Source organism: Anomaloglossus baeobatrachus, chromosome 2 (genome assembly GCF_048569485.1).
Source record: "Anomaloglossus baeobatrachus isolate aAnoBae1 chromosome 2, aAnoBae1.hap1, whole genome shotgun sequence".
Classification (NCBI taxonomy): domain Eukaryota; kingdom Metazoa; phylum Chordata; class Amphibia; order Anura; family Aromobatidae; genus Anomaloglossus; species Anomaloglossus baeobatrachus.
The window spans coordinates 286,386,698-286,413,181 of NC_134354.1; the positions used below are offsets into that span (position 1 = coordinate 286,386,698).

Below are 26,484 nucleotides of genomic sequence, written 5' to 3' on the forward strand. Positions count from 1 at the left end.
TGCAGGAGGTGCCCGCCGTGTCACGTGCGCCCCGGAGGTCCTGTGCTGGGCTTCCGGGACGTCAGTGTGGGCGGGGCTCCCGGACTGTCGGTGTCATTATGGCGTTAGCAGCGCTGGGCACAGTGGGCAGACCTCGCTCCGTGCTGCTGCGTCTATGGGAGCATGGAGCGGCCATCCTGCAGCCCGGAGTCAGCGTGCCCCGTGCAGGTGAGAGTGCGCCCTCCAGCGGCCGCCATCAGCAGCGCTGCCCGTACTGCCATTACTACACGTCCTGGATGAGTGCGCCGGGCTGGGGACTATCCGTACACGCAGGGGTGTCACTGGCCGTGTGTGCGGCGCTCAGTCACCGGTCACACTCCGTCCTGAGCGTCATTTCTGGGCTGAGGAGCTGCGTTATTACATTTGTCTCCAGGGTTTGTGTATGTGACTCCAGGCCCCTGCAGCTTGTGTGCGCAGTGCTACAATCCAGTGCAAAATGTATTTACTATTATATATTTCAAATTGTAATAACCAGAAGGGGTCCTAATTCCCTGGTGTGACTACATATAAAGGAGGGCACCGAAGGGAAAAGGGTTAAATGGTGTTATGTCCCTGATCCAACAGCAGACACAGTTATGCACGCCAGCCTGGCCCTGGGCAGAAGAGCTGACATCAGTGTGGGCAGACCGCTTATACTCTTAGATGTGAATAACTAGTGTTCTTAAAGGGTTAAATGACTTTGGGCCCCTGATCTCCCACCAATATGGCTGCCCATGTACATTTCTGTGCGCCTGGGTGTGATCCAGGTAACTCCTTAAGGCTACTTTACACACTGCGATATCGGTCCCGATATCGCTAGTGTGCGTACCCGCCCCCATCTGTTGCGCGACACAGGCATATCGCTGCCCGTGGCGCACAACATCGCCCAGAGCCGTCACACATACCTACCTGTCCGGCGACGTCGCTGTGACCGGCGAACCGCCTCCTTTCTAAGGGGGCGGTCCGTGCGGCGTCACAGCGACGTCACTGAACCCCCGCCCAATCGCAGCGGAGGGGCGGAGATGAGCGGGACGTAACATCCCGCCCACCTCCTTCCTTCCGCATAGCGGCCGGGAGGCAGGTAGGGAGACGTTCCTCGCTCCTGCGGCGTCACACGGAGCGATGTGTGCTGCCGCAGGAACGACGAACAACCTCGTTACTGCTGAAATAACGATAATTGGGAATGGACCCCCGTGTCGCCGATTAGCGATTTTTCACTGTTTTGCAACGATGCAAAATCGCTAATCGATGTCACACGCAACGGCATCACTAATGCGGCCGGATGTGCGTCACGAATTCCGTGACCCCAACGACTCCGCATTAGCGATGTCGTAGCGTGTAAAGCCCGCTTTACAGTGGTGTGAGGTCAGCAACCCAAAGTCGTTTAACCCTGCCCTACCCTCACCTACTGTATCCTCAGCTATCCCTTGTAGACTGTGAGCCCTCGCGGGCAGGGACCTCTCTCCTCCTGTACCAGTCTGAGTCTTGTATTGTTAATGATTATTGTACTTGTCCCTATTATGTATACCCCTTTCACATGTAAAGCGCCATGGAATTGATGGCGCTATAATAATTAATAATAATAACCCTTTAACAACACGCGCTATTCAAATCTAAAAAAAAGAATGTCTGCCTACGCTGATGTACATGGTGATGCCAGGGCCTGTCTGGGTCAGGCTGGCGAGACGAGAATGTTATGCAGGGCATCACTGTGTGAGATCAGTGGCCCAAAGTCCTTTAACCTTTTTCATAAAACCCTTCGGTGTCCATATTTTATGTCCATTACATATTTTTGGTACCTGCCTTTTAAATAAGTTGTCTGCTACTTTTACATAAGTCTATCCTTAGGATAGGCCATTAATGACACCCCGCCCCCCACCTATCAGCTGTTACCGGTGGCAGCAGTGGTTCCAGAACTGCTCCTTCCACTGATGGCGGCTGCAGCCGGGTAACGCACATACACCATCTATTCATCTGAATAGGAGGCCGATGTGCAGAATACGGGCAGCTTCAAAAGTGAGCATTTCTGGCTACCTGTCGCTGGCACCGTGAACAGCTGATCGGTGGGTGTGCTGGTGTCCGACCGCGGCTAGTCAGACATTGATATCCTAGCCTAAGGAAAGGCCATCAGTGTTAAAATAGTGGCCAACCTCTTTTAAGTGTATGGCTATGTTCACACAGTGCATCTTAAGATGCAGCGTTTTTGGCACCAAAAAACGCACCCGCAGCAATAAGCATAAAAAGCATGCGTTTTGCCCAATGCGTTATTTAAGTCAAATCCCTTGACTGGAGGGCTCAAAAAAGGCTGGAAAAACGCAAAAAGAACTGACATGCTGCATCTTCAAAAACGCAGCCAAAAAAATGCACTGTGCGGACAGCAAAATAGAAATCTCATAGACTTTGCTGGGAGAAGGAAATACATGTGCAGCACCCTGGGGTATGCTACCCAGTGATCTGCAGGATCCTAAGGCTTTCTGGAACACCCTCTGCTGACAACCCACACCTCACACACAGGTAGGGGCACATTCCCTGAGAACTGGGTGCAGCATGTAGAGGGTTAACAGTGGGAAGATGTGAGAACCGATCCCTTAGCTGTTAGCCTGGGGAAGGGGCGTGGCTAGTGGGAAGCGACAGGGGTTGCTAGGCAGAGTTGGCAGAGAGGAAAAACGACAGTTGCATTTGACAGTTGAAAGGAGTCTGTGAGTGAGAGGGGTGTAAGGATTGTGAGGAGACCCCAAAGGGTGACTAGGAGGTAGTAGCCTGACGGTAGACAGAAGATCCCAGGTACTACGCACGACGGGGTACTGGACCCCAGAGTAGACGACAGCTCCAGGCGGTCTGCTGATCCAGCCGTGTGTGGTGACTTCCAGGGTACCACACCACCCACAGGTTCAGAGACACAGCCTCCTATATAGGACTCGGGAGAGAGCACAGAGAACTAGCCGACCCCACAAGGGACCGTGAGGTCTGTCATACTGTGCCTGGAAAGAAAAGGAGCGGAGCGCCACAGGTCACCGACAGCTTCAGGCAAGAGGACCATTAGCTCTGCATGTGCACGGAGGACTCAACTGGGTCTCAAGTCAGCACCGGGACAAAGGAAAGTCGGTTGACCAGCTGTACCAAACTGCACTTGCAACATCCAGTGAGTAAATACCGGTTAATCTGCAAGAACTGTGTCATGTCTATTACTAGCGCAGTACACCTACGTGGGACTTTAGCCCCTACTGGCGGAGGGCTCAAACACACTTGCTGCTATACCATCTGTCCCTAAAACCACAGCAGCGGCGGGACATCTTATTACCACAACCCGCCAGTGGTTAGAGCCATAACTTTATTTTTCCGTCAATATTGCCATATGATAACTTGTTTTTTTTTTACAGGACAAGTTGTATTTTTAGAACGGCACAATTCATTTTATCATACAGTGCTGGCCAAAAGTATTGGCACCCCTGCAATTCTGTCAGATAATACTCAGTTTCTTCCTGAAAATGATTGCAATCACAAATTCTTTAGTATTATTATCTTCATTTAATTTGTCTTCAATGAAAAAAAAAAAATTGTCATAAAGCCAAATTGGATATAATTCCACACCAAACATAAAAAGGGGTGGACAAAAATATTGGCACTGTTTGAAAAATCATGTGATGCTTCTCTAATTTGTGTAATTAACAGCACCTGTAACTTACCTGCGGCACCTAACAGGTGTTGGCAAGAACTAAATCACACTTGCAGCCAGTTGACATGGATTAAAGTTGACTCAACCTCTGTCCTATGTCCTTGTGTGTACCACATTGAGCATGGAGAAAAGAAAGAAGACCAAAGAACTGTCTGAGGACTTGAGAATCCAAATTGTGAGGAAGCATGAGCAATCTCAAGGCTACAAGTCCATCTCCAAAGACCTGAGAGTTCCTGTGTCTACGGTGCGCAGTGTCATCAAGAAGTTTAAAGCCCATGGCGCTGTGGCTAACCTCCCTAGATGTGGAAGGAAAAGAAAAATTGACAAGAGATTTCAACGCAAGATTGTGCAGATGGTGGATAAAGAACCTCGACTAACATCCAAACAAGTTTAAGCTGCCCTGCAGTCCGAGGGTACAACAGTGTCAACCCGTACTATCCGTCGGCGTCTGAATGAAAAGGGACTGTATGGTAGGATACCCAGGAAGACCCCACTTCTTACCCCGAGACATAAAAAAGCCAGGCTGGAGTTTACCAAAACTTACCTGAGAAAGCCTAAAACGTTTTGCAAGAATGTTCTCTGGTCAGATGAGACAAAAGTACAGCTTTTTGGGAAAAGCCATCAACATAGAGTTTACAGGAAAAAAAAGAGGCATTCAAAGAAAAGAACATGGTCCCTACAGTCAAACATGGCGGAGGTTCCCTGATGTTTTGGGGTTGCTTTCCTGCCTCTGGGACTGGACCGCTTGACCGTGTGCATGGCATTATGAAGTCTGAAGACTACCAACAAATTTAGCAGCATAATGTAAGGCCCAGTGTGAGAAAGCTGGGTCTTCCTCAGAGGTCATGGGTCTTCCAGCAGGATAATGACCCAAAACACACTTCAAAAAGCACTAGAAAATGGTTTGATAGGAAGCACTGGAGACTACTGAAGTGGCCAGCAATGAGTCCAGACCTGAATCCCATAGAACACCTGTGGAGAGATCTCAAAATGGCAGTTTGGAGAAGGCACCCTTCAAATCTCAGGGACCTGGAGCAGTTTGCCAAAGAAGAATGGTCTAAAATTCCAGCAGAGCATTGTAAGAAACTCATTGATGGTTACCGGAAGCGGTTGTTCGCAGTTATTTTGGCTAAAGGTTGTGCAACCAAGGCTAAGGGTGCCAAAACTTTTGTCTGGCCCATTTTTGGAGTTTTTTGTGAAATGATAAATGATTTGATTTTTGTTTCATTCTCTTGTGTTTTTTTCATTGCAAGCAAAATAAATGAAGATGATAATACCAAAGAATTTGTGATTGCAATCAATTTCAAGAAGAAACTGAGTATTATCTGACAGAATTGCAGGGGTGCCAATACTTTTGGCCAGCACTGTACTGGAAAATGGGAAAAAAATCCAACTGCAGTGAAATTGCAAAAAAAAGCTGATGGGAGCAGGGGTATCTCGCTCCCCACCAGTGTGCATTAAACCCTACTGTCAGAGATTGACAGTGGGATTCAATTGTTTAGCCATGAGCAGCTTTCTGATACACCCACAGCTATTAGAGGCACATGTCAGCTAATCAGATCACCCGACATGTGCAGGGAAAGATGCGATCTCCGCATGTGAGCCCACATTAAGGCAAGGCAGATAACTTTGAAAGTAAATGTGCATCATAGGTCGTGACAAATCAGACCTATGATATGACAAATCTGCTTCTTTCTCTGCCAGAATTGATGTCATTATCAAAATTCTCACTTCTGAGGCCAAATCTGTATTCAGTGAAGACTTTCCATTAGGCCTCTTTCACACGTCCATGAAAATCACGCACGTTTTTCACGTACGTGTCAAAGGTGCGTATTGCCCTCCATGTGCCGTCTTTATGGCACACGTGTGTTCTCTGTTTGCTATCAGTGATAAGACGGAGAGCTGGAACTTTCTGCTCACCTGTCCCTGGCGTTGCTGATCTACGGTCTCCGGTCCTGCTGACTCCCCGCTGCTGCTTCCGGCCTGCAGTGGAGTGAATATGCAATGAGCATAATGAGCGGGGGTCGGAAGCAAGTGACAGCGCGGCAGAGACAGCAGCGCTGCAGGTGGTGAGTACAGAAATTCCTTTTAATTCAGACACGTGTATTTTCTTCGGTGCGTATCACACGGATCACATCCATGCAGTTTATGTGCAGGCCGTGTGACACCCGTGATGCTGGAGAAAAACGGACATGTCTACGTGTGGAGCACACGTATGCGCCACACGGTCCATGGCAAAACACGGACATGAGCGCAGACCCATTGATTTTAATAGGTCTACGTGTGCCCATGTTTCCGGCACATGAGGAAACGGACCAAACACGTACCGGAGACACGGACATGTGAAGGACGCCTTAGGCTAAGTTCACACTTCCGTTGTTTTGCATCAGTCACATGCGTTGCTTGACGCATGTGACTGATGCGTTGTACAACGGATGACAACGGTGACAAAGAAAAGAATTTCTTTGTCGGACTCCGTTGTGTGCGGGGGGGCGGAGTTCGGCAGGCGGAGCTGAGGACGTCAGTGCCGCGGTCTGCATGGCTGGGAACGTGTGTGTGTGTGTGTGTGTGTCTACATGCGTGTGTACATGCGGAGTACGGGAGGGGGCAGAGCGCGAGGGGGCGGGGCTGTGGAGCTGAGGACGTCAGTGCCGCGGGGACTGCAGGGCTGGGAACAAGTGAGTGTGTGTGTGTGTGTGTGTGTGTGTGTGTGTGTGTGTGTACACATGCGGAGTGCGGGAGGGGGCGGAGCCGAGCGGTGAAGTGTCGGCCTCCTTGCACACTGTATCCAGGGTAAATATCGGGTAACTAAAAGTAAAGCACTTTTTGCTTGGTTACCCGATATTTATCTTTGCTCCCTGCACCCGTAACCACTGTAAATATCGGGTAACTAACCAAAGCGCATTGCTTGGTTACCCGATGTTTATCCTGGTTACGGGGGCGGGGAGCCAGAGAGCGCATGCGCAGAGAAATCCTACGGATCGCGCTGCTCAAAAAACGTTAGAGGCTGCGTTGCTCCCGCCCGGCGGTCAGTTAAAAAACGACTGACCGCGACGCAGCGGATGCAACGCAGCATAATCAGTCACAATCCGTCACTAATAGAAGCCTATGGGGAAAAACAGGATTCCTGCAAAATATTTTGCAGGATACCGTAATTCCTCAAGGCGACGGATTGTGACTGATGCAAAACAACGGAAGTGTGAACGTAGCCTTACTGAGAGTAGATGAGTTGTAACGACTGAAATTCTATGTAGATAGAAGAGGGATGAGGGGGAGGAGCTCTGCCTGTAGCTCCCCCCTCCTCTCGTCAGAATCTCCTCAGTAAGAACTGCCATCCCCTACCTCAGTAATGGGAAAGTCTTCACTGAATACAAATACCTGAATACCTTTTTGCCCTATTGGAAAAAAAATATATATATACACATATTTGGTATTGCCACATTGAGAAATGCCCGATCTATCAAAATATAAAAGCTATTAATCTGATCGTTATAGAGCGTTGCAAGAAAAAAACAAAATCAAAACTGCAGAATTACAATTTTTTTTTTTTTTTTGTCGCTGTAACGTTACATTAAAATGCAATAACTGGCAATCAAAACATTGCATCTACCCATAAATGGTAGAATTAAAAACGCCAGCTCAGGACACACAAAAATAAGCCATCACTGAGCCCCAGATCCCGAAAAATGAGAATGTTACAGGTCTCAGAAAATGGCGACAAATTTTTGTATTTTTTTTTTACAAATCTTTGAATTTTATTTGTTTTCACCACCTGGATGTAAAACTATGAAAAGTAAACCTATACATGCATATTTATCAGATCATACACATATCTACAAACTCGTACTGACCTGAGGCATCATATGGGCACATCCATTTTACCATATAGTGAACATGGTTAACAAAACAACAATCGTGCAATTGCACTTTTTTTTTTTTTTTTTGCGATGTCACTGTACTTGGAAATTGCTTTCCAGTACAATGTCGGGCAGAATGAATGGTTCCGTTAAAAAGTACAACTCCTCTCACAAAAATCAAACCCTCATGTGGCTGTTTTAACTGAAAAATAAAAAAGTTATGGCTCTTGGAAGGAGGGGAGGAAAAAAACGAAAAATAGTGAAGGGGTTAAGGTATCAAATGGGTTGGATATGACGCTTGATAGTATTTGATGCTGCTTCTGTGGATCAGCAAAGTCCAGAAGTTTCCTTAGGTCTCATTCACAAGAAGTTGCCACCTTGCTTGCTTTTAGAAGTGATGATTCAGTGATTCCTATTCTTCCATAGGTTGTAGTATCACAATAATTTGGATGTATAAACCTCATAGATCACCCACTTCTCATCTTACGTTTGTCACATGGGCGTACCCAGCGACGAGCAGGGGGGGCAGCTCCTCCGCTAGAAGCAGGGGCACGCACCTATTATGACCGGTCTCTGTCAGGTAGCGGGTGGTGAGAAGAGGACAGGGCAGCATATTGCATCGGCACCCGCCACCCACTAGTACCGCAGGGCAGGCTGAACGCTGCTCCCGCAGCCGCTCCTAGTAGGAGCTGTAAAATCTCGTCCTCTGGGCCTGCCGGCCACTCTGCACTGCAAATCAGCACAGCGGGGACTGGAGTGATGACATTGACATCATCACTCTGCGCCCCGTTGTGTCGAGTCTTGCAGTGCAGAGCGCCCGGCACAGTCACAAGTGGGGAGACTGCTGGGAGGCTGAGCTGCTGCCACAAGTAACAAAAAATGTAAATATTAAATCAGACAGTCTGGGGGTCTGGGGAGCTGTTGTATATGATGGGGGGGCTGAATATGGGAGCCCTATGGGGGGGCCTCATATGAGATAAAGCCCCCCCCATAGGGCTCCTATTGTGAGCCCTATGGAGGGGCTGTATATGATATGGGAGTCCTATGAGGGGCTGTATATGAGAGACAGCTACTGTTGAACGATCTTTTAGTACCCTTCGAAGGGTAAAGGTACCGTCACACTAAGCGACGCTCCAGCGATCCCACCAGCAACCTGATTTGGCAGGGATCGCTGGAGCGTCACTACACTGGTTGCTGGTGAGCTGTCACACAGGCAGATCTCACCAGTGACCAGCCCCCAGCCAGCAGCGACGCATGGAAGCGATGCTGCGCTTGGTAAATATCGGGTAACCAACCCGATATTTACCTTGGTTACCAGCGCACACCGCTTAGCGCTGGCTCTCTGCACACCTAGCCAGAGTACACATCGGGTTAATTACCCGATGTGTAGTCTGGCTATGTGTGCAGGGAGCCGGCACTGACAGCGTGAGAGCGGCGAATGCTGGTAACGAAGGTAAATATCGGGTAACCAAGGAAAGGGCTTCTTGGTTACCCAATATTTACATTGGTTACCAGCGTCCGCAGAAGCCGGCTCCTGCTGCCTGCACATTCAGTTGTTGCTCTCTCGCTGTCACACACAGCGATGTGTGCTTCACAGCGGGAGAAAAACAACTAAAAAATGGTCCAGGACATTCAGCAACAACCAACGACCTCACAGCAGGGGCCGGGTTGTTGGTGGATGTCACACACAGCAACATCGCTAGCAACGTCACAAAAGTTGTTCCTCAGCAGCGATGTTGCTAGCGATGTTGCTTAGTGAGACGTGGCCTTAAAGACCTGGCTTAGAAGTACAATGGGAGAGGACAGACTGACTGGGTTGTGCTTGACGAGCGTCCATCGGAAATTCTTCAAGGAAAATCGGGACTGGATTGAAACAAAAGTTTTGAACAAGTTTTCTTCAAACCTAAGAAAAATTATATTAGTATAAGACATGTAATCAGAATAAAAATCTAAATTTATTTGCAAGCAAATTGTAATATCTAATAAAGCACTGCTATAATTACATTTAATTCTCTTAACATTTTCGTTTCATTCACCTTTTCCGTCTAATATTTTACAACCTGAACGACCATGGCTTGCCCCCCCCCAGTTCTGATCCTGGGTACGCCCATGGTTTGTCATTACTTAAAATACTGCTGTTTTTTTATCTGCCTAGCAATCTGTGACAAAGCGTTAGGCTATGTGCCCACGGGGACATTGTCCTGCGGATATATCCGCCAGACATTCGGCAGGTGCTACCAGAAATCCGCAACAGAACTTTCTCTGTTTCAATGCTGCGGATGCACAGCGGAATGTCGTGCGGATATGCTGCGGGCATTCTGCATTGAGGATACAGTACCATGGCTTCGGCACTGCATCCTCAATGCAGAACAAGTGCTGCCGTGATCGGGGAAGTTTATACTTACCTCCATCATGCAGCATCTCGCTTTCTGGCGGCCGGGTCACTGTCAGCGTCTGGTCTGGTGCACTGTGCTGGAGGTGGGCGGGCCTGAACTAGCTCCGGCTGTCACATGACCGGAGCTCGTGCAGGCCCCGCCCACCTCTTCCTTCCTGTACCTGGCTGGATCCACCGCGCTGCTGCCGCTGCCGCTACACCGGACGGAGAAGTGACTCAGGTCTCTATCAAGGCAGGTAAGTATATGGGACCCTGCGGAGAAATCCGCAACAATAATTGACATGCTGCAGATTTTTCCACACGATTTCCGCTGCGGAAAAATCCTCAGCGTGGGCACAGCATTTCCCAAATGCCATAGAAATGGCTGGGGAGTAGCTGTGCTGCAGATTTCTGGAAAATCCGCGGCAAAATCCGCGCATTTTCCGCAGCGTGGGCACATAGCCTTATTGTGCCTGTGGCCACACTGTGTCCCAGTTCTTATATTCCTGACTCACACAGCAAAGTAAATGTAGCGTTATATAATAATGTAAACATTCCCATGTGATAAAAGGGATACGTTCTGAAAGCTTGGCAGAATCACTCCTATCATGGTCATCAGCCAGAAATAGTAAAGCATTGAGTGGACGAATCCACCGCCTGGTAAAGTATAAAATGATCATTCATTATAAAAATCATTGTACTTGTTGTAGTTGTAAAAAAAAAAAAATACATTCTAAACCAGTCATAAAAAATAATCCAAAGTGAAGATGACTTTTCCAGTCAATGTAACATTAGTGCTTGGCCAATCTTTATGGCTCCAACCAATCCTCAGAATGATGGAGCAGACATGTGCAGTAGATATAAAGTCTACACACACCTTTTTAAAATGCCAGGCTTTAGTACTGATAACAAATAGTAAAAATAATTTCAATGATTTTTTTCCACCCCTTAATGTGACCCAAAATCTGTACGATTCAATTGTAAAACAAACTGATTTTTTTTTTTTTTTTTGTGTGCAAAAAAGAAAAATGACTAAAGTGGTTGCATAAATATGTACACATAAAGGGATCCTGTCACCAGGTTTTTCCCCTTTTGAGCTGCATCCACCATCAGTGAGCCCTTATATACAGCATTATAGAATGCTGTATATAACAGCCAGGGCTGCTCTGTATAACTTTACAGAACACCTTTATATTACTCATCTATGGAGCGGTCCGGTCCATTGGCAGTCGCTGCTCTTGGTACGGCACCTCCTCCATCTCGTCCGCTCGCTGTCCTCCTGCCCAGCCCAGTGTGATTGACACGTCCTGTGTCATTCACAAAGAAGCGACCATTGCACTCCTGCACACTTTGATCTGCCCTGCTGAGGGCAGAGCAAAGTACTGTATTGAGTAGGCATGAGGAAAGATCAAAGATCGCCTGTGCATGCGCGCTACAGTACTTTGATGTGTCCTCAACTGGACAGATCATAGTGCGAATGTGCAGGAGCGCAATGGATACCTCTCTGGTATATATTACTTTTTTTTTTTTTTTTCCCATATTTTAAATACTTTTTACTTTATTTAGTAGTCCCCTTGAGGGATTTCAACCTGCAATAGTCTGATCACTTGTTCTATATACAGCAATGCCACAGACTCCTGGCTGTCATGACCACTCATCAGTGTCCCGTGGTCGCAGCAGTGCCGTTGAGGGCTTAGAACTGCGTACCCCCCATGTCGACATACGTTAAATACCACTGTCAGAGATTGACAGTGGCATTTAACGGGTTAACCGCTGTGGGCAAAGCACCAATCTATCCCAGCCGTTTGAGGCACATCGGCTGACTAAACCAGCCAACATGTGCAGGGACAGATGAGGGCTCGGCATGCGAGCCCCTATCAAAGGCAGGGAGACAAAGGATGTCTGACATGGTAAGTAATTCGTCATTAAGGGGTTAATCAGAATCACGTCAAATGATGGGAGCTGTGTACTGACTACTATTTGACACGAGGTTACATGTGATTTGGCTAATGCTGAACACATCCACATCCACAAATATAAGGGGGTGTTCAAAGATATGCAACCACATTGTTTTATTTTTATTTTGTTACTTTAAAATTATTTGTTTTGTTTCTCAGTGGATTTGTACAGATTAATGGTGGATTATGATCTGAAATTATTCCTCTTGGTATGAGGTTTTGGGTTTTTTCCCCCCACATGACAAAAACCTGTTATCTTAATAGGGGTGTGTATACTTTTTATATCCACTATATCTCCATTATTTGTGAGCATAATAATCTTTTTCATTCGCACCATGGAACATTATGGCTTATTGCTGATGTATGAATGTGAATGAGAATGTGTCTTAGATTGGTGGACAGTGTGTGGATTGGAGCATTGCTGTACGGTAAGACCGTGCGTGAGCTGCAGCCCCTAACTACAGCTGCCCCTGTATTCTGACGATCATGGTGGTCTCGACTTCCTGACCAGTGGTGGTCCAAATGCCATTACACATGTATTCGATTGATATGCCATCAGTTCTGACAGAAATAAGTCTTCTTGTACACATTTTTCAGCACCATTATCTCTTAATTCCTTTCGGTTTCTCTCCAGCTTGCAGGTCTAAATCATCTGTTCAGTACTTGGCACGTAAAGATTTGCCAAAGTTGGCTTACCAGAAGCTGAAAGGCAAAAGTCCTGGGGTCATTTTCTTGCCTGGTTTTGCCTCCGACATGAATGCTCAGAAAGCTGTGGCTCTTGAAGACTTTTGCAAATCTCTTGGACACTCATTTATACGGTAACACTCATAAAAAGCATGTAAAACAGTTTGTTTTTTGTTTTTTTTACTTGATTAAACTGGTAAAGCAAAGTCAATTAAAACTTCTAAATTTACGTCTATGGGCGCACTTTGCCCCTAAATTATTTTTTTTTTTATTTTCTTCCTAGATGTTGCCTACTAAATATCACTTATTAAACATTTTATACCGTACTAATGTTTCGAACTGTGTGGAAAGCGGGCTTTACACGCTACAACAAATCTAACGATGTGTCGGCGGGGTCACGTCGTAAGTGACGCACATCCGGCATCCTTAGTGTTGTTGTAGCGTGTGACAGCTATGTGCGATTGAACGTAAAACCGTTCATCGCATGCACGTCGTTCATTTCCTTAAAATTGCATGTCGGGTTGTTCAATGTTCCCGAGGTACCACACATCGCAGTGTGTGACATCCCGGGAACGATGAACAGATCTTACCTGCGTCCCACGGCTCCCGCCGGCAATGCGGAAGGAAGGAGGTGGGCGGGATGTTTACGTCCCGCTCATCTCTGCCCCTTCACTTCTATTAACCGGCTGCCGCCTGACGTCGCTGTGACGCCGAACGTCCCTCCCACTCCAGGAAGTTGATGTTCGCCGCCCACATCGAGGTCGTATGGAAGGGTAAGTACGTGTGACGGCAAATAATCGTTTGTGCGACACGGTCAACAAATTGAACGTGCCGCACATACGATGGGGGCGGTTACGATCGCATATGATATCAAATGTGATATCGTAAGGTGTAAGGCTTTGTGCGCACTGGAAAATGGAATTTTCTCAAGAAAATTCATCAGGCATTGAAAGATTACCGCATCCGCGGTAAAAAACCGTGGCAAACCGCACCTGAAAACCGCATGCGGTTTGCTGCGGTTTTACTGCGGTATTGTTCGCGGTATTGCCGCGGTTTTGCCGTGTGCGGGTTGGTACATGTGCTTTATTGCATTCAATGCAATAAAGCACATTGAAAAAAAAGTCATTTCATTCTGAGATAGAGAAATAGACAGAAGAATAGATAGAAGAATAGACAGACAGAGGGATAGATAGAATAGATAGAAGAATAGACAGACAGAGGGATAGATAGACAGAGTGCCTGTGAGCACACGCTGCATTTCTCACGGTCGGTAGTGAGTTCACATTACCGGCCGTGGGAAATGCCCTGTGGTTACCTCTGCTGTCTCGCTGTGAGGCTGCATTCAGCTGTGTCAGTCGCGGCTGGATGTAAGCATCGCAGGACGTGGATTACGTCGGAGCTTTGTTTCGGGGGGGTTAATAAACGGGTGAACAAGGCTTATTTGTGTTTTTATTTAAAATAAATATTGAAATGGTCTCTGCAGGGAGGAAGGAGACAAACTCTAGCGCCACCTATTGGAAGTAGCAATCCTAAAAGTCAAAAGTGGCTTTTTAACAAGCCTTTTCATATGACGTAGGATTTATGCCAGGTCATATGAAAAGGCTTGTTAGAGGGCCACTTTTGACTTTTAGGATTGCTACTTCCAATAGGTGGCGCTAGAGTTTGTCTCCTTCCTCCCTGGAGAGACCATTTGAATGATTAATGTTCAATGCTGAAAGCAGTATTTTTATAAAAGGTAACCACTAACATCTTTTTTTATGTTAAAGCTGTCCATAGTCTCTAATCATACTTTTAGTCATCAGAACAGCTTTATGGTTATCAGAAACTTCAAAATATAAGTTTGTACCAAGTTTTTCTGATATTTTCGACTTTTGGACGGCACATGTATTTGGGTGCAGTAGCGCGAGCAGGGCCCCAATAGATCACTAGTAGGGAGAAAGTGATTTGATAGCTTTGTCACAATAATTCTAAGTTTCCTGGTAAATCACAAAAAGAAAAAACTATGCGGAGCTGGTTTAGTGAGAAGAACTACAGCTCACCTTCTTTTGAGGATGGCCCTTATATCAATATAATTGATGCTTATCTCTATAAGTTCAGGTGTACTTGAAGGAACAATGACTGATCTTCCACCAGGATATACTGGACTTTGCACGCTGCCTCCAAGGACTGTATGAGAACATGATTACTTTTACAAGAGAGTCCAATCTACAGTATAATTGTAAATATAGAAAAATCAATAAATTAGTTTTGAATCACTTTATTATAAACCTTCGTATGTTGTTTTCATGACTTCATGGAATAATAAATGCAAATTCACTTTTCCTCGTTAATTATAGTCTTGGTACTCATGGTACATTTCCAAAAAACTGAAACCAGTAGAGGAGTGCAGGAGACTAAATAAAAAAAAGACATGGTGGTCCTCATCTGAGGAAGTTGTGTGAGACACAATTGTATAACATGGCTGCTGCAGACCCTTGGAGATAAATAAAATTAGGAGTGTGGAAAATGTCAATACTGCGCTGCCAAGAAGACATCAAAATCCTTCAAGGCGATGTATTAATATTAAATCCTACGTGTTTCAAAGTCGGCCAGCTGCTTCCTCAGGGATAGATCACATACCATGTACACTGACAGAAGACATACAGTTAGGTCCAGAAATATTTGGACAGTGACACAATTTTCGCGAGTTGGGCTCTGCATGCCACCACATTGGATTTGAAATGAAATCTCTACAACAGAATTCAAGTGCAGATTGTAACATTTAATTTGAAGGTTTGAACAAAAATATCTGATAGAAATTGTAGGAATTGTACACATTTCTTTACAAACACTCCACATTTTAGGAGGTCAAAAGTAATTGGACAAATAAACCAAACCCAAACAAAATATTTTTATTTTCAATATTTTGTTGCGAATCCTTTGGAGGCAATGACTGCCTTAAGTCTGGAACCCATGGACATCACCAAACGCTGGGTTTCCTCCTTCTTAATGCTTTGCCAGGCCTTTACAGCCGCAGCCTTCAGGTCTTGCTTGTTTGTGGGTCTTTCCGTCTTAAGTCTGGATTTGAGCAAGTGAAATGCATGCTCAATTGGGTTAAGATCTGGTGATTGACTTGGCCATTGCAGAATGTTCCACTTTTTTACACTCATGAACTCCTGGGTAGCTTTGGCTGTATGCTTGGGGTCATTGTCCATTTGTACTATGAAGCGCCGTCCGATCAACTTTGCGGCATTTGGCTGAATCTGGGCTGAAAGTATATCCCGGTACACTTCAGAATTCATCCGGCTACTCTTGTCTGCTGTTATGTCATCAATAAACACAAGTGACCCAGTGCCATTGAAAGCCATGCATGCCCATGCCATCACGTTGCCTCCACCATGTTTTACAGAGGATGTGGTGTGCCTTGGATCATGTGCCGTTCCTTTTCTTCTCCAAACTTTTTTCTTCCCATCATTCTGGTACAGGTTGATCTTGGTCTCATCTGTCCATAGAATACTTTTCCAGAACTGAGCTGGCTTCATGAGGTGTTTTTCAGCAAATTTAACTCTGGCCTGTCTATTTTTGGAATTGATGAATGGTTTGCATCTAGATGTGAACCCTTTTGTATTTACTTTCATGGAGTCTTCTCTTTACTGTTGACTTAGAGACAGATACACCTACTTCACTGAGAGTGTTCTGGACTTCAGTTGATGTTGTGAACGGGTTCTTCTTCACCAAAGAAAGTATGCGGCGATCATCCACCACTGTTGTCATCCATGGACGCCCAGGCCTTTTTGAGTTCCCAAGCTCACCAGTCAATTCCTTTTATCTCAGAATGTACCCGACTGATTTTGCTACTCCAAGCATGTCTGCTATCTCTGATGGATTTTTTTCTTTTTTTTCAGCCTCAGGATGTTCTGCTTCACCTCAATTGAGAGTTCCTTAGACCGCATGTTGTCTGGTCACAGCAACAGCTTCCAAATGCAAAACCACACACCTGTAATCAACCCCAGACCTTTTAACTACTTCATTGATTACAGGTTAACGAGGGAGACGCCTTCAGAGTTAATTGCAGCCCTTAGAGTCCCTTGTCCAATTACTTTTGGTCCCTTGAAAAAGAGGAGGCTATGCATTACAGAGCTATGATTCCTAAACCCTTTCTCCGATTTGGATGTGAAAACTCTCATATTGCAGCTGGGAGTGTGCACTTTCAGCCCATATTATATATATATATATAATTGTATTTCTGAACATGTTTTTGTAAACAGCTAAAATAACAAAACTTGTGTCACTGTCCAAATATTTCTGGACCTAACTGTATATGTAGAGTTCTTGCTCTAGAGAAATATAGGATGATTCATCAGAGATCCGTAACACCTGAAACTTTAGAAAGGCATGAACATTAAATACATCACATTGCGATGAAAAAATATGTTAATACGTAAAATACTAAAATGAATAGAATATACATTGTGTCCACCCCACGGCCGTACTGGGACTAAAATTCAGCCCTGGCGTTTGAGGGTACACAGGCTTATTTTTTTACATGGTGAATGTGTCATATCTGTGTGCACTTGTAGGTTGTGTAATACGACCATATAACATGTAGTCACGGCTGCGTCCAGTATTACAGCTCAGTCCTATTTATTGCTCTTAGTAGCAGGACCTAGTGAAGCCGCTATTTTCCCTACAGAGCTGGGTCTCGCAGATAATGAAGAGGATGCTGCTCTCCATATAATGCTGCGGTCTCGTCACATGGCTGATGGGCAGGGATACAAAATCAGATCCCCCTGAACTAATATTGATGACCTATTCTACAGATAGGTGATCAGGAAAGCTGTTGTTTTCACTGGTGATAATTTTGGACACATACCACTTAGGGAATGTGCAATGAAATTTTTGGAGGGCAGATCCCACCATGGAAATTACTATGAAAAATCCTCGAATGACCATATGCATCTCCTCGCTGTACACAGGTTCAGGCTTGGTTTTTAAAACCACCAAGTGATATAAAGAAGTGACCGGTCCATTCTTATGGTGTTTTTCCACTCGGAAAACGTTCTGTATTTTACATTGCAAATCAATGGGAAGGCTTGGAAGATGCCCTGAATCTACAACTCCCAGCTTGTCCTTACCATTGTTATCAGACTGCGGACCATACAGGAACCACAATAATGATAAGACGCAGTCAATATCACAAATAATCATTTGCATCCAGGTATCTTTTATAGGTGACATCTTCTGAGTCGATCCCATCCCTTTTGTCTCCACGCAGTACAGACACCATGATGAGGTTTCGTGGCCACTGCTAGTCTCTGAAGCCCTTCCTCTTTATTGTTCAGCAGCACTTCTCCACACAGCATCTTTAAAAATAAAAGTATCATTATACTGCCCCATAAATTTAAATATCTCCCATGCTATGCCCCTGAATAAATAATGGCTGTTTCCTTCACATAATATCCCCCCACACTGCCCTTATCCAAAATACCTCCCACACTGCCTCTCTCCTTAATATACCCCCACACTGCCTCTTTCCATAATGTCCTCATACTTCTCTTAATAATGTCCCCTCCACACTGCTCTTTGTAATATACCTCCACACTGCCTCTCTCCATAATATCCCCCCATATTGCCCCTCTCCAAAATATTCTTTTGTAACTACCGCACACACGCACAATACAATGCACCCCCATCACCCCCTCCACACACACACACACAATACACCCCCCATTACCCCCGCCCCACACACAATACAATGCACCCCCATCACCCGTCCCCCACACACACACTGTACAATGCACCCCCTACACAAACACACACAATACAATCCACCCCCCATATGCACACAATACACCCCCGTGCCACACACACACACAACAATGCAATTACCCCCATCACACCCTCCACACACAATACAATGCACCCACAATCACCACACATACAATACACACACACTATAATGCACCCCCTATCACCACACACACACACACACACACACACACACACACACACACACACAATACAATGCACCCCCAATCACCACACACACACACACATACATACAATGCACCCCCCCATTAGCACACACACCCGAACCCCCCCCCCCTTCGGAATACAGTACTCCCCCTCTGCCTGTCGCAAAGCTGTGTTCCTTCACAAATGTTCCCCCATTATGTACCCTCAGCTTCTCCCCATTCATCCCCATTAATTAAACCTGTCATCTTTGGCTCCTCCATGGAGCGCTTACCGCTGGCTGATGTGTCTGTGTCTACTGCAACACTGTGATGACGTCAGGAAAGTGCTGATCTCATCATGTTGCTGCACGTAGGGAGTGGGCCACAGTCATGGCACTACACACTGTTCAAATGTAGTTACATCTGAGAGACACAAATACATTTGCATAGGAAGGAGAAAGCTTCAGTCACAGGTACCGCCACCACTGCGCTCCTCTGCAGTGTGTGCATGCCGAGCACACTATCACACAGCAGGGCTGGCACAGCACAGCGCAACGCCTCCTGGTCTTGCAGAAGCTAGTGTGTGCCTGGAAAATAATGCTGCCCGGCTTGCACACTGCTGAGAAGAGTGGCGGTGACTGCAGATGCACCGGCCCACTACAGGCACCGGCCCACTACATGCACCGGCCCATCTGGCATTTGCGAGAATTGCCCTGTGGCCACTCCGGGCCTGGTACACCCAGATCCTGTGCACCGCCATTAACTTGAGAATGGCGGCAGCTGTCGGCATAGAAGTGGTGTCTAGGTATAGTAAAGTAGCCATGCGCTATGCAATGAAACCACCTATAGCGCCACCTGGTGGAAAACAACGGAGTTAGCATTTTTATCTCAAACGGAACGAGATGGAGGAAAAAAAGTGAATTACAAAGTTGTAGGGCATCATCAATTCAATACGAATCGATACCTTGCATACATGAATGCTATGATTAGAACGTGTAAAACTCACAAGGCTGCGGACGTGAAGCGATACCTCATGGAGACCTTCCTACAAGTCATTGGGTATGGTGGCTGTGTGCACTGGCCTCCATGCTCGCCTGACCTGACCCCATTGGACTTTTCTGTGAGGTCACATCAAACATCAGGTGTATGCGACCCCTCCACCAACATTGCATGACCTACGACGACGTATCACAGATGCTTGTGCAAACGTGTCACCTACCATATTGCACAATGTGCAGCTAGATACAGTATGCTGTCCATAGTCCAGATGTGCATTGCAGCTGACGGTGGCCACTTTGAGCATCAAAGATAAATGAGCGCCATATGCGTGACCAGCATTCAATGTTTTGTGGGGGGGTTTTTTGGGGGGGGGGGGTCATGGGTTTCATATCATAGCATTTCGGTATGCAAGGTGTCGATTCGTATTGAATTTATGATGCCCTACAGTTTTTTTATTCACTTTTTTTTCTCTCTCGTTTTGTTTTCAAGATAAAAATGCTAACTCCGTTGTTTTCCACCAGGTGGCGCCATAGGTGGTTTCATTGCGTAGCACATGGCTACTTTACTATACGTTAGACACCACTTTTATGCCTATAGCTGCCGCTGTTTTCAAGTTACGGTCAGTGGACAAGATATGAGTAGACACACTGTATAATATAGATGAAAAACGCACCAAATAGAAAATGAAAAATAATAAATACAGTGCCTACAAGTAGTATTCAACCCCCTGCAGATTTAGCAGGTTTACACATTCGGAATTAACTTGGCATTGTGACATTTGGACTGTAGATCAGCCTGGAAGTGTGAAATGCACTGCAGCAAAAAAGAATGTTATTTCTTTTTTTATTTTTTTTTTAAATTGTGAAAAGTTTATTCAGAGGGTCATTTATTATTCAACCCCTCAAACACCAGAATTCTGTTTGGTTCCCCTAAAGTATTAAGAAGTATTTCAGGCACAAAGAACAATGAGCTTCACATGTTTGGATTAATTATCTCTTCTTCCAGCCTTTTCTGACTAATTAAGACCCTCCCCAAGCTTGTGAACAGCACTCATACTTGGTCAACATGGGAAAGACAAAGGAGCATTCCAAGGCCATCAGAGACAAGATCGTGGAGGGTCACAAGGCTGGCAAGGGGTACAAAACCCTTTCCAAGGAGTTGCGCCTACCTGTCTCCACTGTTGGGAGCATCATCCGGAAGTGGAAGGCTTATGGAACTACTGTTAGCCTTCCACGGCCTGGACAGCCTTTGAAAGTTTCCACCCGTGCCGAGGCCAGGCTTGTCCAAAGAGTCAAGGCTAACCCAAGGACAACAAGGAAGGAGCTCCGGGAAGATCTCATGGCAGTGGGGACATTGGTTTCAGTCAATACCATAAGTAACGTACTCCACCGCAATGGTCTCCGTTCCAGACGAGCCCGTAAGGTACCTTTACTTTCAAAGCGTCATGTCAAGGCTCGTCTAGTTTGCTCATGATCACTTGGAGGACTCTGAGACAGACAGGTTCAAGGTTCTCTGGTCTGATGAGACCAAGATCGAGATCTTTGGTGCCAACCACACACGTTACGTTTGGAGACTGGATGGCACTGCATACGACCCCAAGAATACCATCCCTACAGTCAAGCATGGTGGTGGCAGCATCATGCTGTAGGGCTGTTTCTCAGCCAAGGGGCCTGGCCATCTGGTCCGCATCCATGGGAAGATGGATAGCACGGCCTACCTGGAGATATTGGCCAAGAACCTCCGCTCCTCCATCAAGGATCTTAAGATGGGTCGTCATTTCATCTTCCAACAAGACAACGACCCAAAGCACACAGCCAAGAAAAGCAAGGCCTGGTTCAAGAGGGAAAAAATCAAGGTGTTGCAGTGGCCTAGTCAGTCTCCTGACCTTAACCCAATTGAAAACTTGTGGAAGAAGCTCAAGATTAAAGTCCACATGAGACACCCAAAGAACCTTGATAACTTGGAGAAGATCTGCATGGAGGAGTGGGCCAAGATAACTCCAGAGACCTGTGCTGGCCTGATCAGGTCTTATAAAAGACGATTATTAGCTGTAATTGCAAACAAGGGTTATTCCACAAAATATTAAACCTAGGGGTTGAATAATAATTGACCCACACTTTTATGTTGAAAATGTATTAAAATTTAACTGAGCAACATAACTTGTTGGTTTGTAAGATTTATGCATCTGTTAATAAATCCTGCTCTTGTTTGAAGTTTGCAGGCTCTAACTTATTTGCATCTTATCAAACCTGCTAAATCTGCAGGGGGTTGAATACGACTTGTAGGCACTGTACATAAAATATGGATGAATTAGTAATAGGTGATTAAAGAATCTAACCTATAAATGAGATCATTGGTTCGTGTATATACATGTATATAGCCTTGGAGCTATGTGATGAAATGGGATTTGAGGAGAAAAAAGTACAAATATTTAAGCTGGGAAAAACAATGATGAGAATAATTGCTAAATTACATAGATAATGAATAAAGTAGTAATATGTGAAAAATGAATAGTATTAAAGAAACAATTGTGTATATAAATATACTCTCAATATTTAGCTCTAAAATATTTCTAGAGGATTAAATAAGTAACCATATATTATTGCTAAAAAGAGAATTATGGCTTGTGTGCTACTTTTGCTTTTTCACTTTATTTATAGTTTAGCAAAGGATATATACATTTCCAAAATGTCACATTCCTTGGCACATAAGAAAAGCTTATGCACATTAATGGTCATTTTCCGTGCTTTTGCAGCATAAAAGCAAGGGGATTACCACTCCCAACACCCCCCCCCCCCCCCCAAAAGACAAAAAAAAAAGAAAAGCTGTTACCGACTTTTTTTTTTTTTTTTGTTTATAGGTTTGATTACACTGGATGTGGAAGCTCTGAGGGAGACATGAAGGAGTGCACTGTTGGAAAATGGAAGAAGGATGTACTTTCAATTTTGGATGATGTGTCTGAGGGGCCACAGGTCAGTTTGCCATGACTTGTGTTTTCTTCTTGAGAGAGAGAGAAAAATGTATATATATATTTTTTTAAAATATTATTGGTCCAGTTCATCAATGTTCTCGCTTTCTGACATTAATGCTATGAAAAGTCACAAAATTTAGGCTCTAATCCCACTTTGGTTGTTGGAGGGTGAGCTTGTGTGTATTGTGCTGATTATATGGCCTATTATCTATATGTACCATTGCACCTTATACAATTTCTTTCGATTGTCAGGCTTCTTAATAATGTTCGCACCTTAATTTCCCATCTTCTTTTCCATTTAATGCTTATATTTACTGGGTGACTAGCTACATACTTGTTCATTTCATGGGTGCACTTTCATTACCTTGTATTTACCATTGTTTCACAAGGAGGCGCTTGCCACTCATGAGATGCTCCAGATTTATGAAAACATGCACGTCTTCATAAAATCAGGAGCATCTGACTCCATCAAGCCCCCTCATTAAGACTGGAGTGAACTAAGTCAGTCTTGATGAATTGGGCCGTGTGTGTGTGTGTGTGTGTGTGTGTGTGTGTGTGTGTGTGTGTATTCTTACCCATGAATTTACGCCACCACTCAAAATTAAAAGTTATTTTTTTTTTTCCAGTTGAAAGTGTACAACACTGGGTTTTTGACGCAGCGTCAAAGCTCCCCTAAAAACCTATTGTGGTCACACAGCTTTAACATTGAACTGCTTGAACTGTACAACCCTTTAGGAAAGACTTTGCATAAGCAATAGATGCTAACTTATATGACTGCTGGTCTAATTTACATAGGATTTTTAGGATGTAGTATAGGTAGTAGACCAACATAGTCATGTCCGAAAGTGTTGGCACCCTTGAAAGTATTCCACAAAATGAAGTATTTCTCCCAGAAAATAATTTCAATTATTCAATTACACATGTTATTGTTTTACACATTTATTTCCTTGTGTATTGAAACAATACACAAAAAAAAACCAGAAGGAAAAAGGCAAAGTCGACATAATTTCATACTTTTCAATTTTAACAATGGGCCAGACAAAATTGGTGCCATACTAAGCATGGAGAATAGAAACAGAAGAGATCTCTGAGGACTTAATTGTTGCAAAATATCAAAAATCGCAAGGTTACACGTCCATCTCCAAAGATCTTGATGTTCCTTTGTCAATGATGCACAACATAATCATGAAGTTTACAACCCATGGCACTGTATTTAATCTCCCTGGACATGTACAGAAGAGAAAAGTTTGATGAAAGGTTGCAACAAAGGATAATCTAGATGGTGGATAAGCAGCCCCACTCAAGCTCCAAAGAAGTTTGGTTGTTTGCAGCCTCTGGTACTGGGTGCCTTGACCGTGTGTAAGTCACCATGAAAGCTGAAGATTACCAAAGCATTTTGGGTCGCAATGTTATGCCCAGTGTCAGAAGTTTGGGTTTGCATCCTAAATCATAGGTCTTCCAGGGGACAATGACCCCAAACATAATGCAGAAAGCACCAGCTATGGATGGAAACCAAACGCTGAAGAGTTTTCAATTGGCCAGCAATGAGTCTGGATCTAAATCCCATTGAACACCTGTGTAGAGATCTTAAATTTGTTGTTGGGAAAAGACACCCTTCAAATATTAGAGACCTGGAACAGTTTGCAAAAGAGTGGTCCAAAATTCCGGTTGAGATATGCAAGAAGCTTGGTGATGGTTATAGAAAATGATTGATTGCAGTTGGTTATTTCAAAGGGTGTGCAACCAAATATTGAGGCTGTCAACAATTTTTGCCTTGCCCGTATTTGGAGTTTTGTGTGAAATTGTCCAATTTGCCTTTTTTTGGTGTGTATTGTTCCAATACACACAAAGAAAATAAACATATGTAATTGCAATAGTTTTCTGGGAGAAATAATTCATTTTCTGGAACCATTTCAAGGGTGCCAACACTTTTTTGGCCATGTTTGCGTCTCTCCTTCATAGAAACTTAGAACAGTTGAGGAAATCCAAAGTTATGACTGTTTGCATCTGAAGTTTGCTTTGTTTTCTAGTGACTTCCTATTCTTAATAGTTTTATCTTCCTCTCTCAGATATTAGTTGGATCCAGCATGGGAGGATGGCTTATGTTACTTGCTGCACTTGCCCGGCCCGAGAAGATTGCAGCTCTTGTTGGCGTTGCCCCTGCTGCAGACCATTTTGTTACTGTATTTAACCAACTTCCATTAGAGGTATATCGTCTGGCTACGTCATATTTATACAAACTTTTTTTGTGAACATTTTGTTTAATTGTAAGTTTTGCAGTAATACAGATATACATTTCAAATATTACCACATTGTAATGTCATTTTTATTTTTTTTTAATTATAACTGGTAGCCCATATTATTAGGACTTATGAACACAATTATGACACCAGGTTACCAACGCAGAAGAAAGTCTAGGAACAGATTAACTGTTTGTACTGCAAGTATGATCAATTGAATTGAAATGATCTTTTCACTTTCCAGGAAAAGAAAGCCGCTGAAGATATGGGTGAATGGAAGCTTGCCTCAAAATACAGTGAAGAGGGCTTTTATACCGTACCTTACTCTTTTGTTAAAGAGGCTGAAAATCACTGTTTGTTAAATAGCCCTATTCCCATAACTTCTCCTGTCCGACTCATTCATGGCATGAAAGATGAGGATGTTCCATGGCATGTGTCTATGCAGATTGCAGACCGTGTGCTCAGTACTGATGTAGATGTCATTCTCCGCAAACATGGCCTACATCGGATGAGTGAGAAAGATGACATCAAGCTTCTAGTGTACACAATTGATGATTTAATTGATAAACTTACTACTTTAGGGTAACTATCCGTAATCTGCACAGTAATGAACAGCTTTACTTATGTGTGATGCTCCTTCTGAGCATTACATAATAGATGTTTGCACAAATATTACCGGCTAAAACTGTTTACCTGGAAAACCAACCTTTTTATACTATTTCACGTCAGTATTTCCTATGTTATTTTATACTACCCAAATATGGCCTTTTCTACTTCCCGTTGTAAATGTGAATAACGTCCTCAAAATGAACTGAAAGAAATCGCTCTATTAGTGAGAACACTATGGCATGTAATGTTTACAGATAAATAAAGATATATATAAACCGTGCCTTCTGCCTGTAGAATGTCGTACATCAATGTCACCTGCACCTCCATATGGAACAGTGATCCATGCAGAAGTAAGGGGAGTTACTGTATATCTATAGCTCTTAACCACGTCAATGTACTTATGTGGTTGGATGCACATAGGTGGTGGTTTGTTTGTTTTTTTTAATTTTAATAATAATGTTATTGCTGAATTTCACACTTTAAACTATGTACTGGTGATATTGCATGTCTCGAAAAAGATTTTGTGTGAAAACTCCTTTCAAAGGGATCTTTCATTTGTCTTGGGTATTCTTCATTGTTTGAGTTTTTTTTGTTATTTTTTTTCTCTGACACGTGAGTTTTCTCCAGTGCGTGTCACACGGGATCGCATCCACACTACATCTGTGTGGTCCGTATGCGGGCCGTGTGACACCCGTGATGCCGGATAAAACGTGGACATGTCTACGTGTGGAACACATGGACACGCATATGCTCCACACGTTCCATGGCAAAACACGCACGTGTGCGCAGACCCATTGATTTTAATGGGTCTACGTGTGCCCGTGTCTCCGGTACGTGCAGGAGCGGACCTAATACGTACCGGAGACAAGGTGCGTGTGAAGGGGGCCTTAGACAAATTTGTGAGTAATATTTGAGAAAAAAAGGCCTTAGATCATTAAGCTTATGAAAAATGGAGGCAAAAACAAAAGTGTTGTGTTTATACTAGAGAAGTGTCTAATACATATATGAAAGATGGCACAGAAAATTATAGTATTCGAAAACAAGTTTTGGCTTTTTTTTTTAACCTTTTACCGACACTGGACACAAGTTGCGGTCGCAGTTGGAGGTTCACTCGGTCCTCCACCTGTGACTGCAGGTAACCTGACCTCAGAAAACCTCAGGAGAC

General features: G+C 44.4%; 1 protein-coding gene across 1 annotated transcript; it reads left to right on the plus strand.

Moving 5' to 3' along the window:
- The first annotated feature begins 63 nt into the window (after nt 1-63).
- Nucleotides 64-25,618, plus strand: ABHD10 (abhydrolase domain containing 10, depalmitoylase). The gene is made up of 5 exons (XM_075333823.1): nt 64-207; nt 12,518-12,701; nt 22,360-22,471; nt 24,540-24,677; nt 24,955-25,618. Exons 1-5 carry the CDS (start codon nt 99-101, stop codon nt 25,294-25,296), a joined length of 885 nt encoding a protein of 294 aa, XP_075189938.1. The 5' UTR covers nt 64-98; the 3' UTR covers nt 25,297-25,618.
- Nucleotides 25,619-26,484: the final 866 nt, after the last annotated feature.

What these genes read in the sequence shown, in the direction of transcription:
- ABHD10 (XM_075333823.1), top strand. Translation starts at nt 99, where the DNA reads ATGGCGTTAGCAGCGCTGGGCACAGTGGGCAGACCTCGCTCCGTGCTG. An exon ending in CTTGGACACTCATTTATACG is followed by an intron (nt 12,702 to 22,359) that starts GTAACACTCATA and finishes TTTTGTTTATAG; the next exon opens with GTTTGATTACACTGGATGTG. An exon ending in TTAACCAACTTCCATTAGAG is followed by an intron (nt 24,678 to 24,954) that starts GTATATCGTCTG and finishes TTCACTTTCCAG; the next exon opens with GAAAAGAAAGCCGCTGAAGA.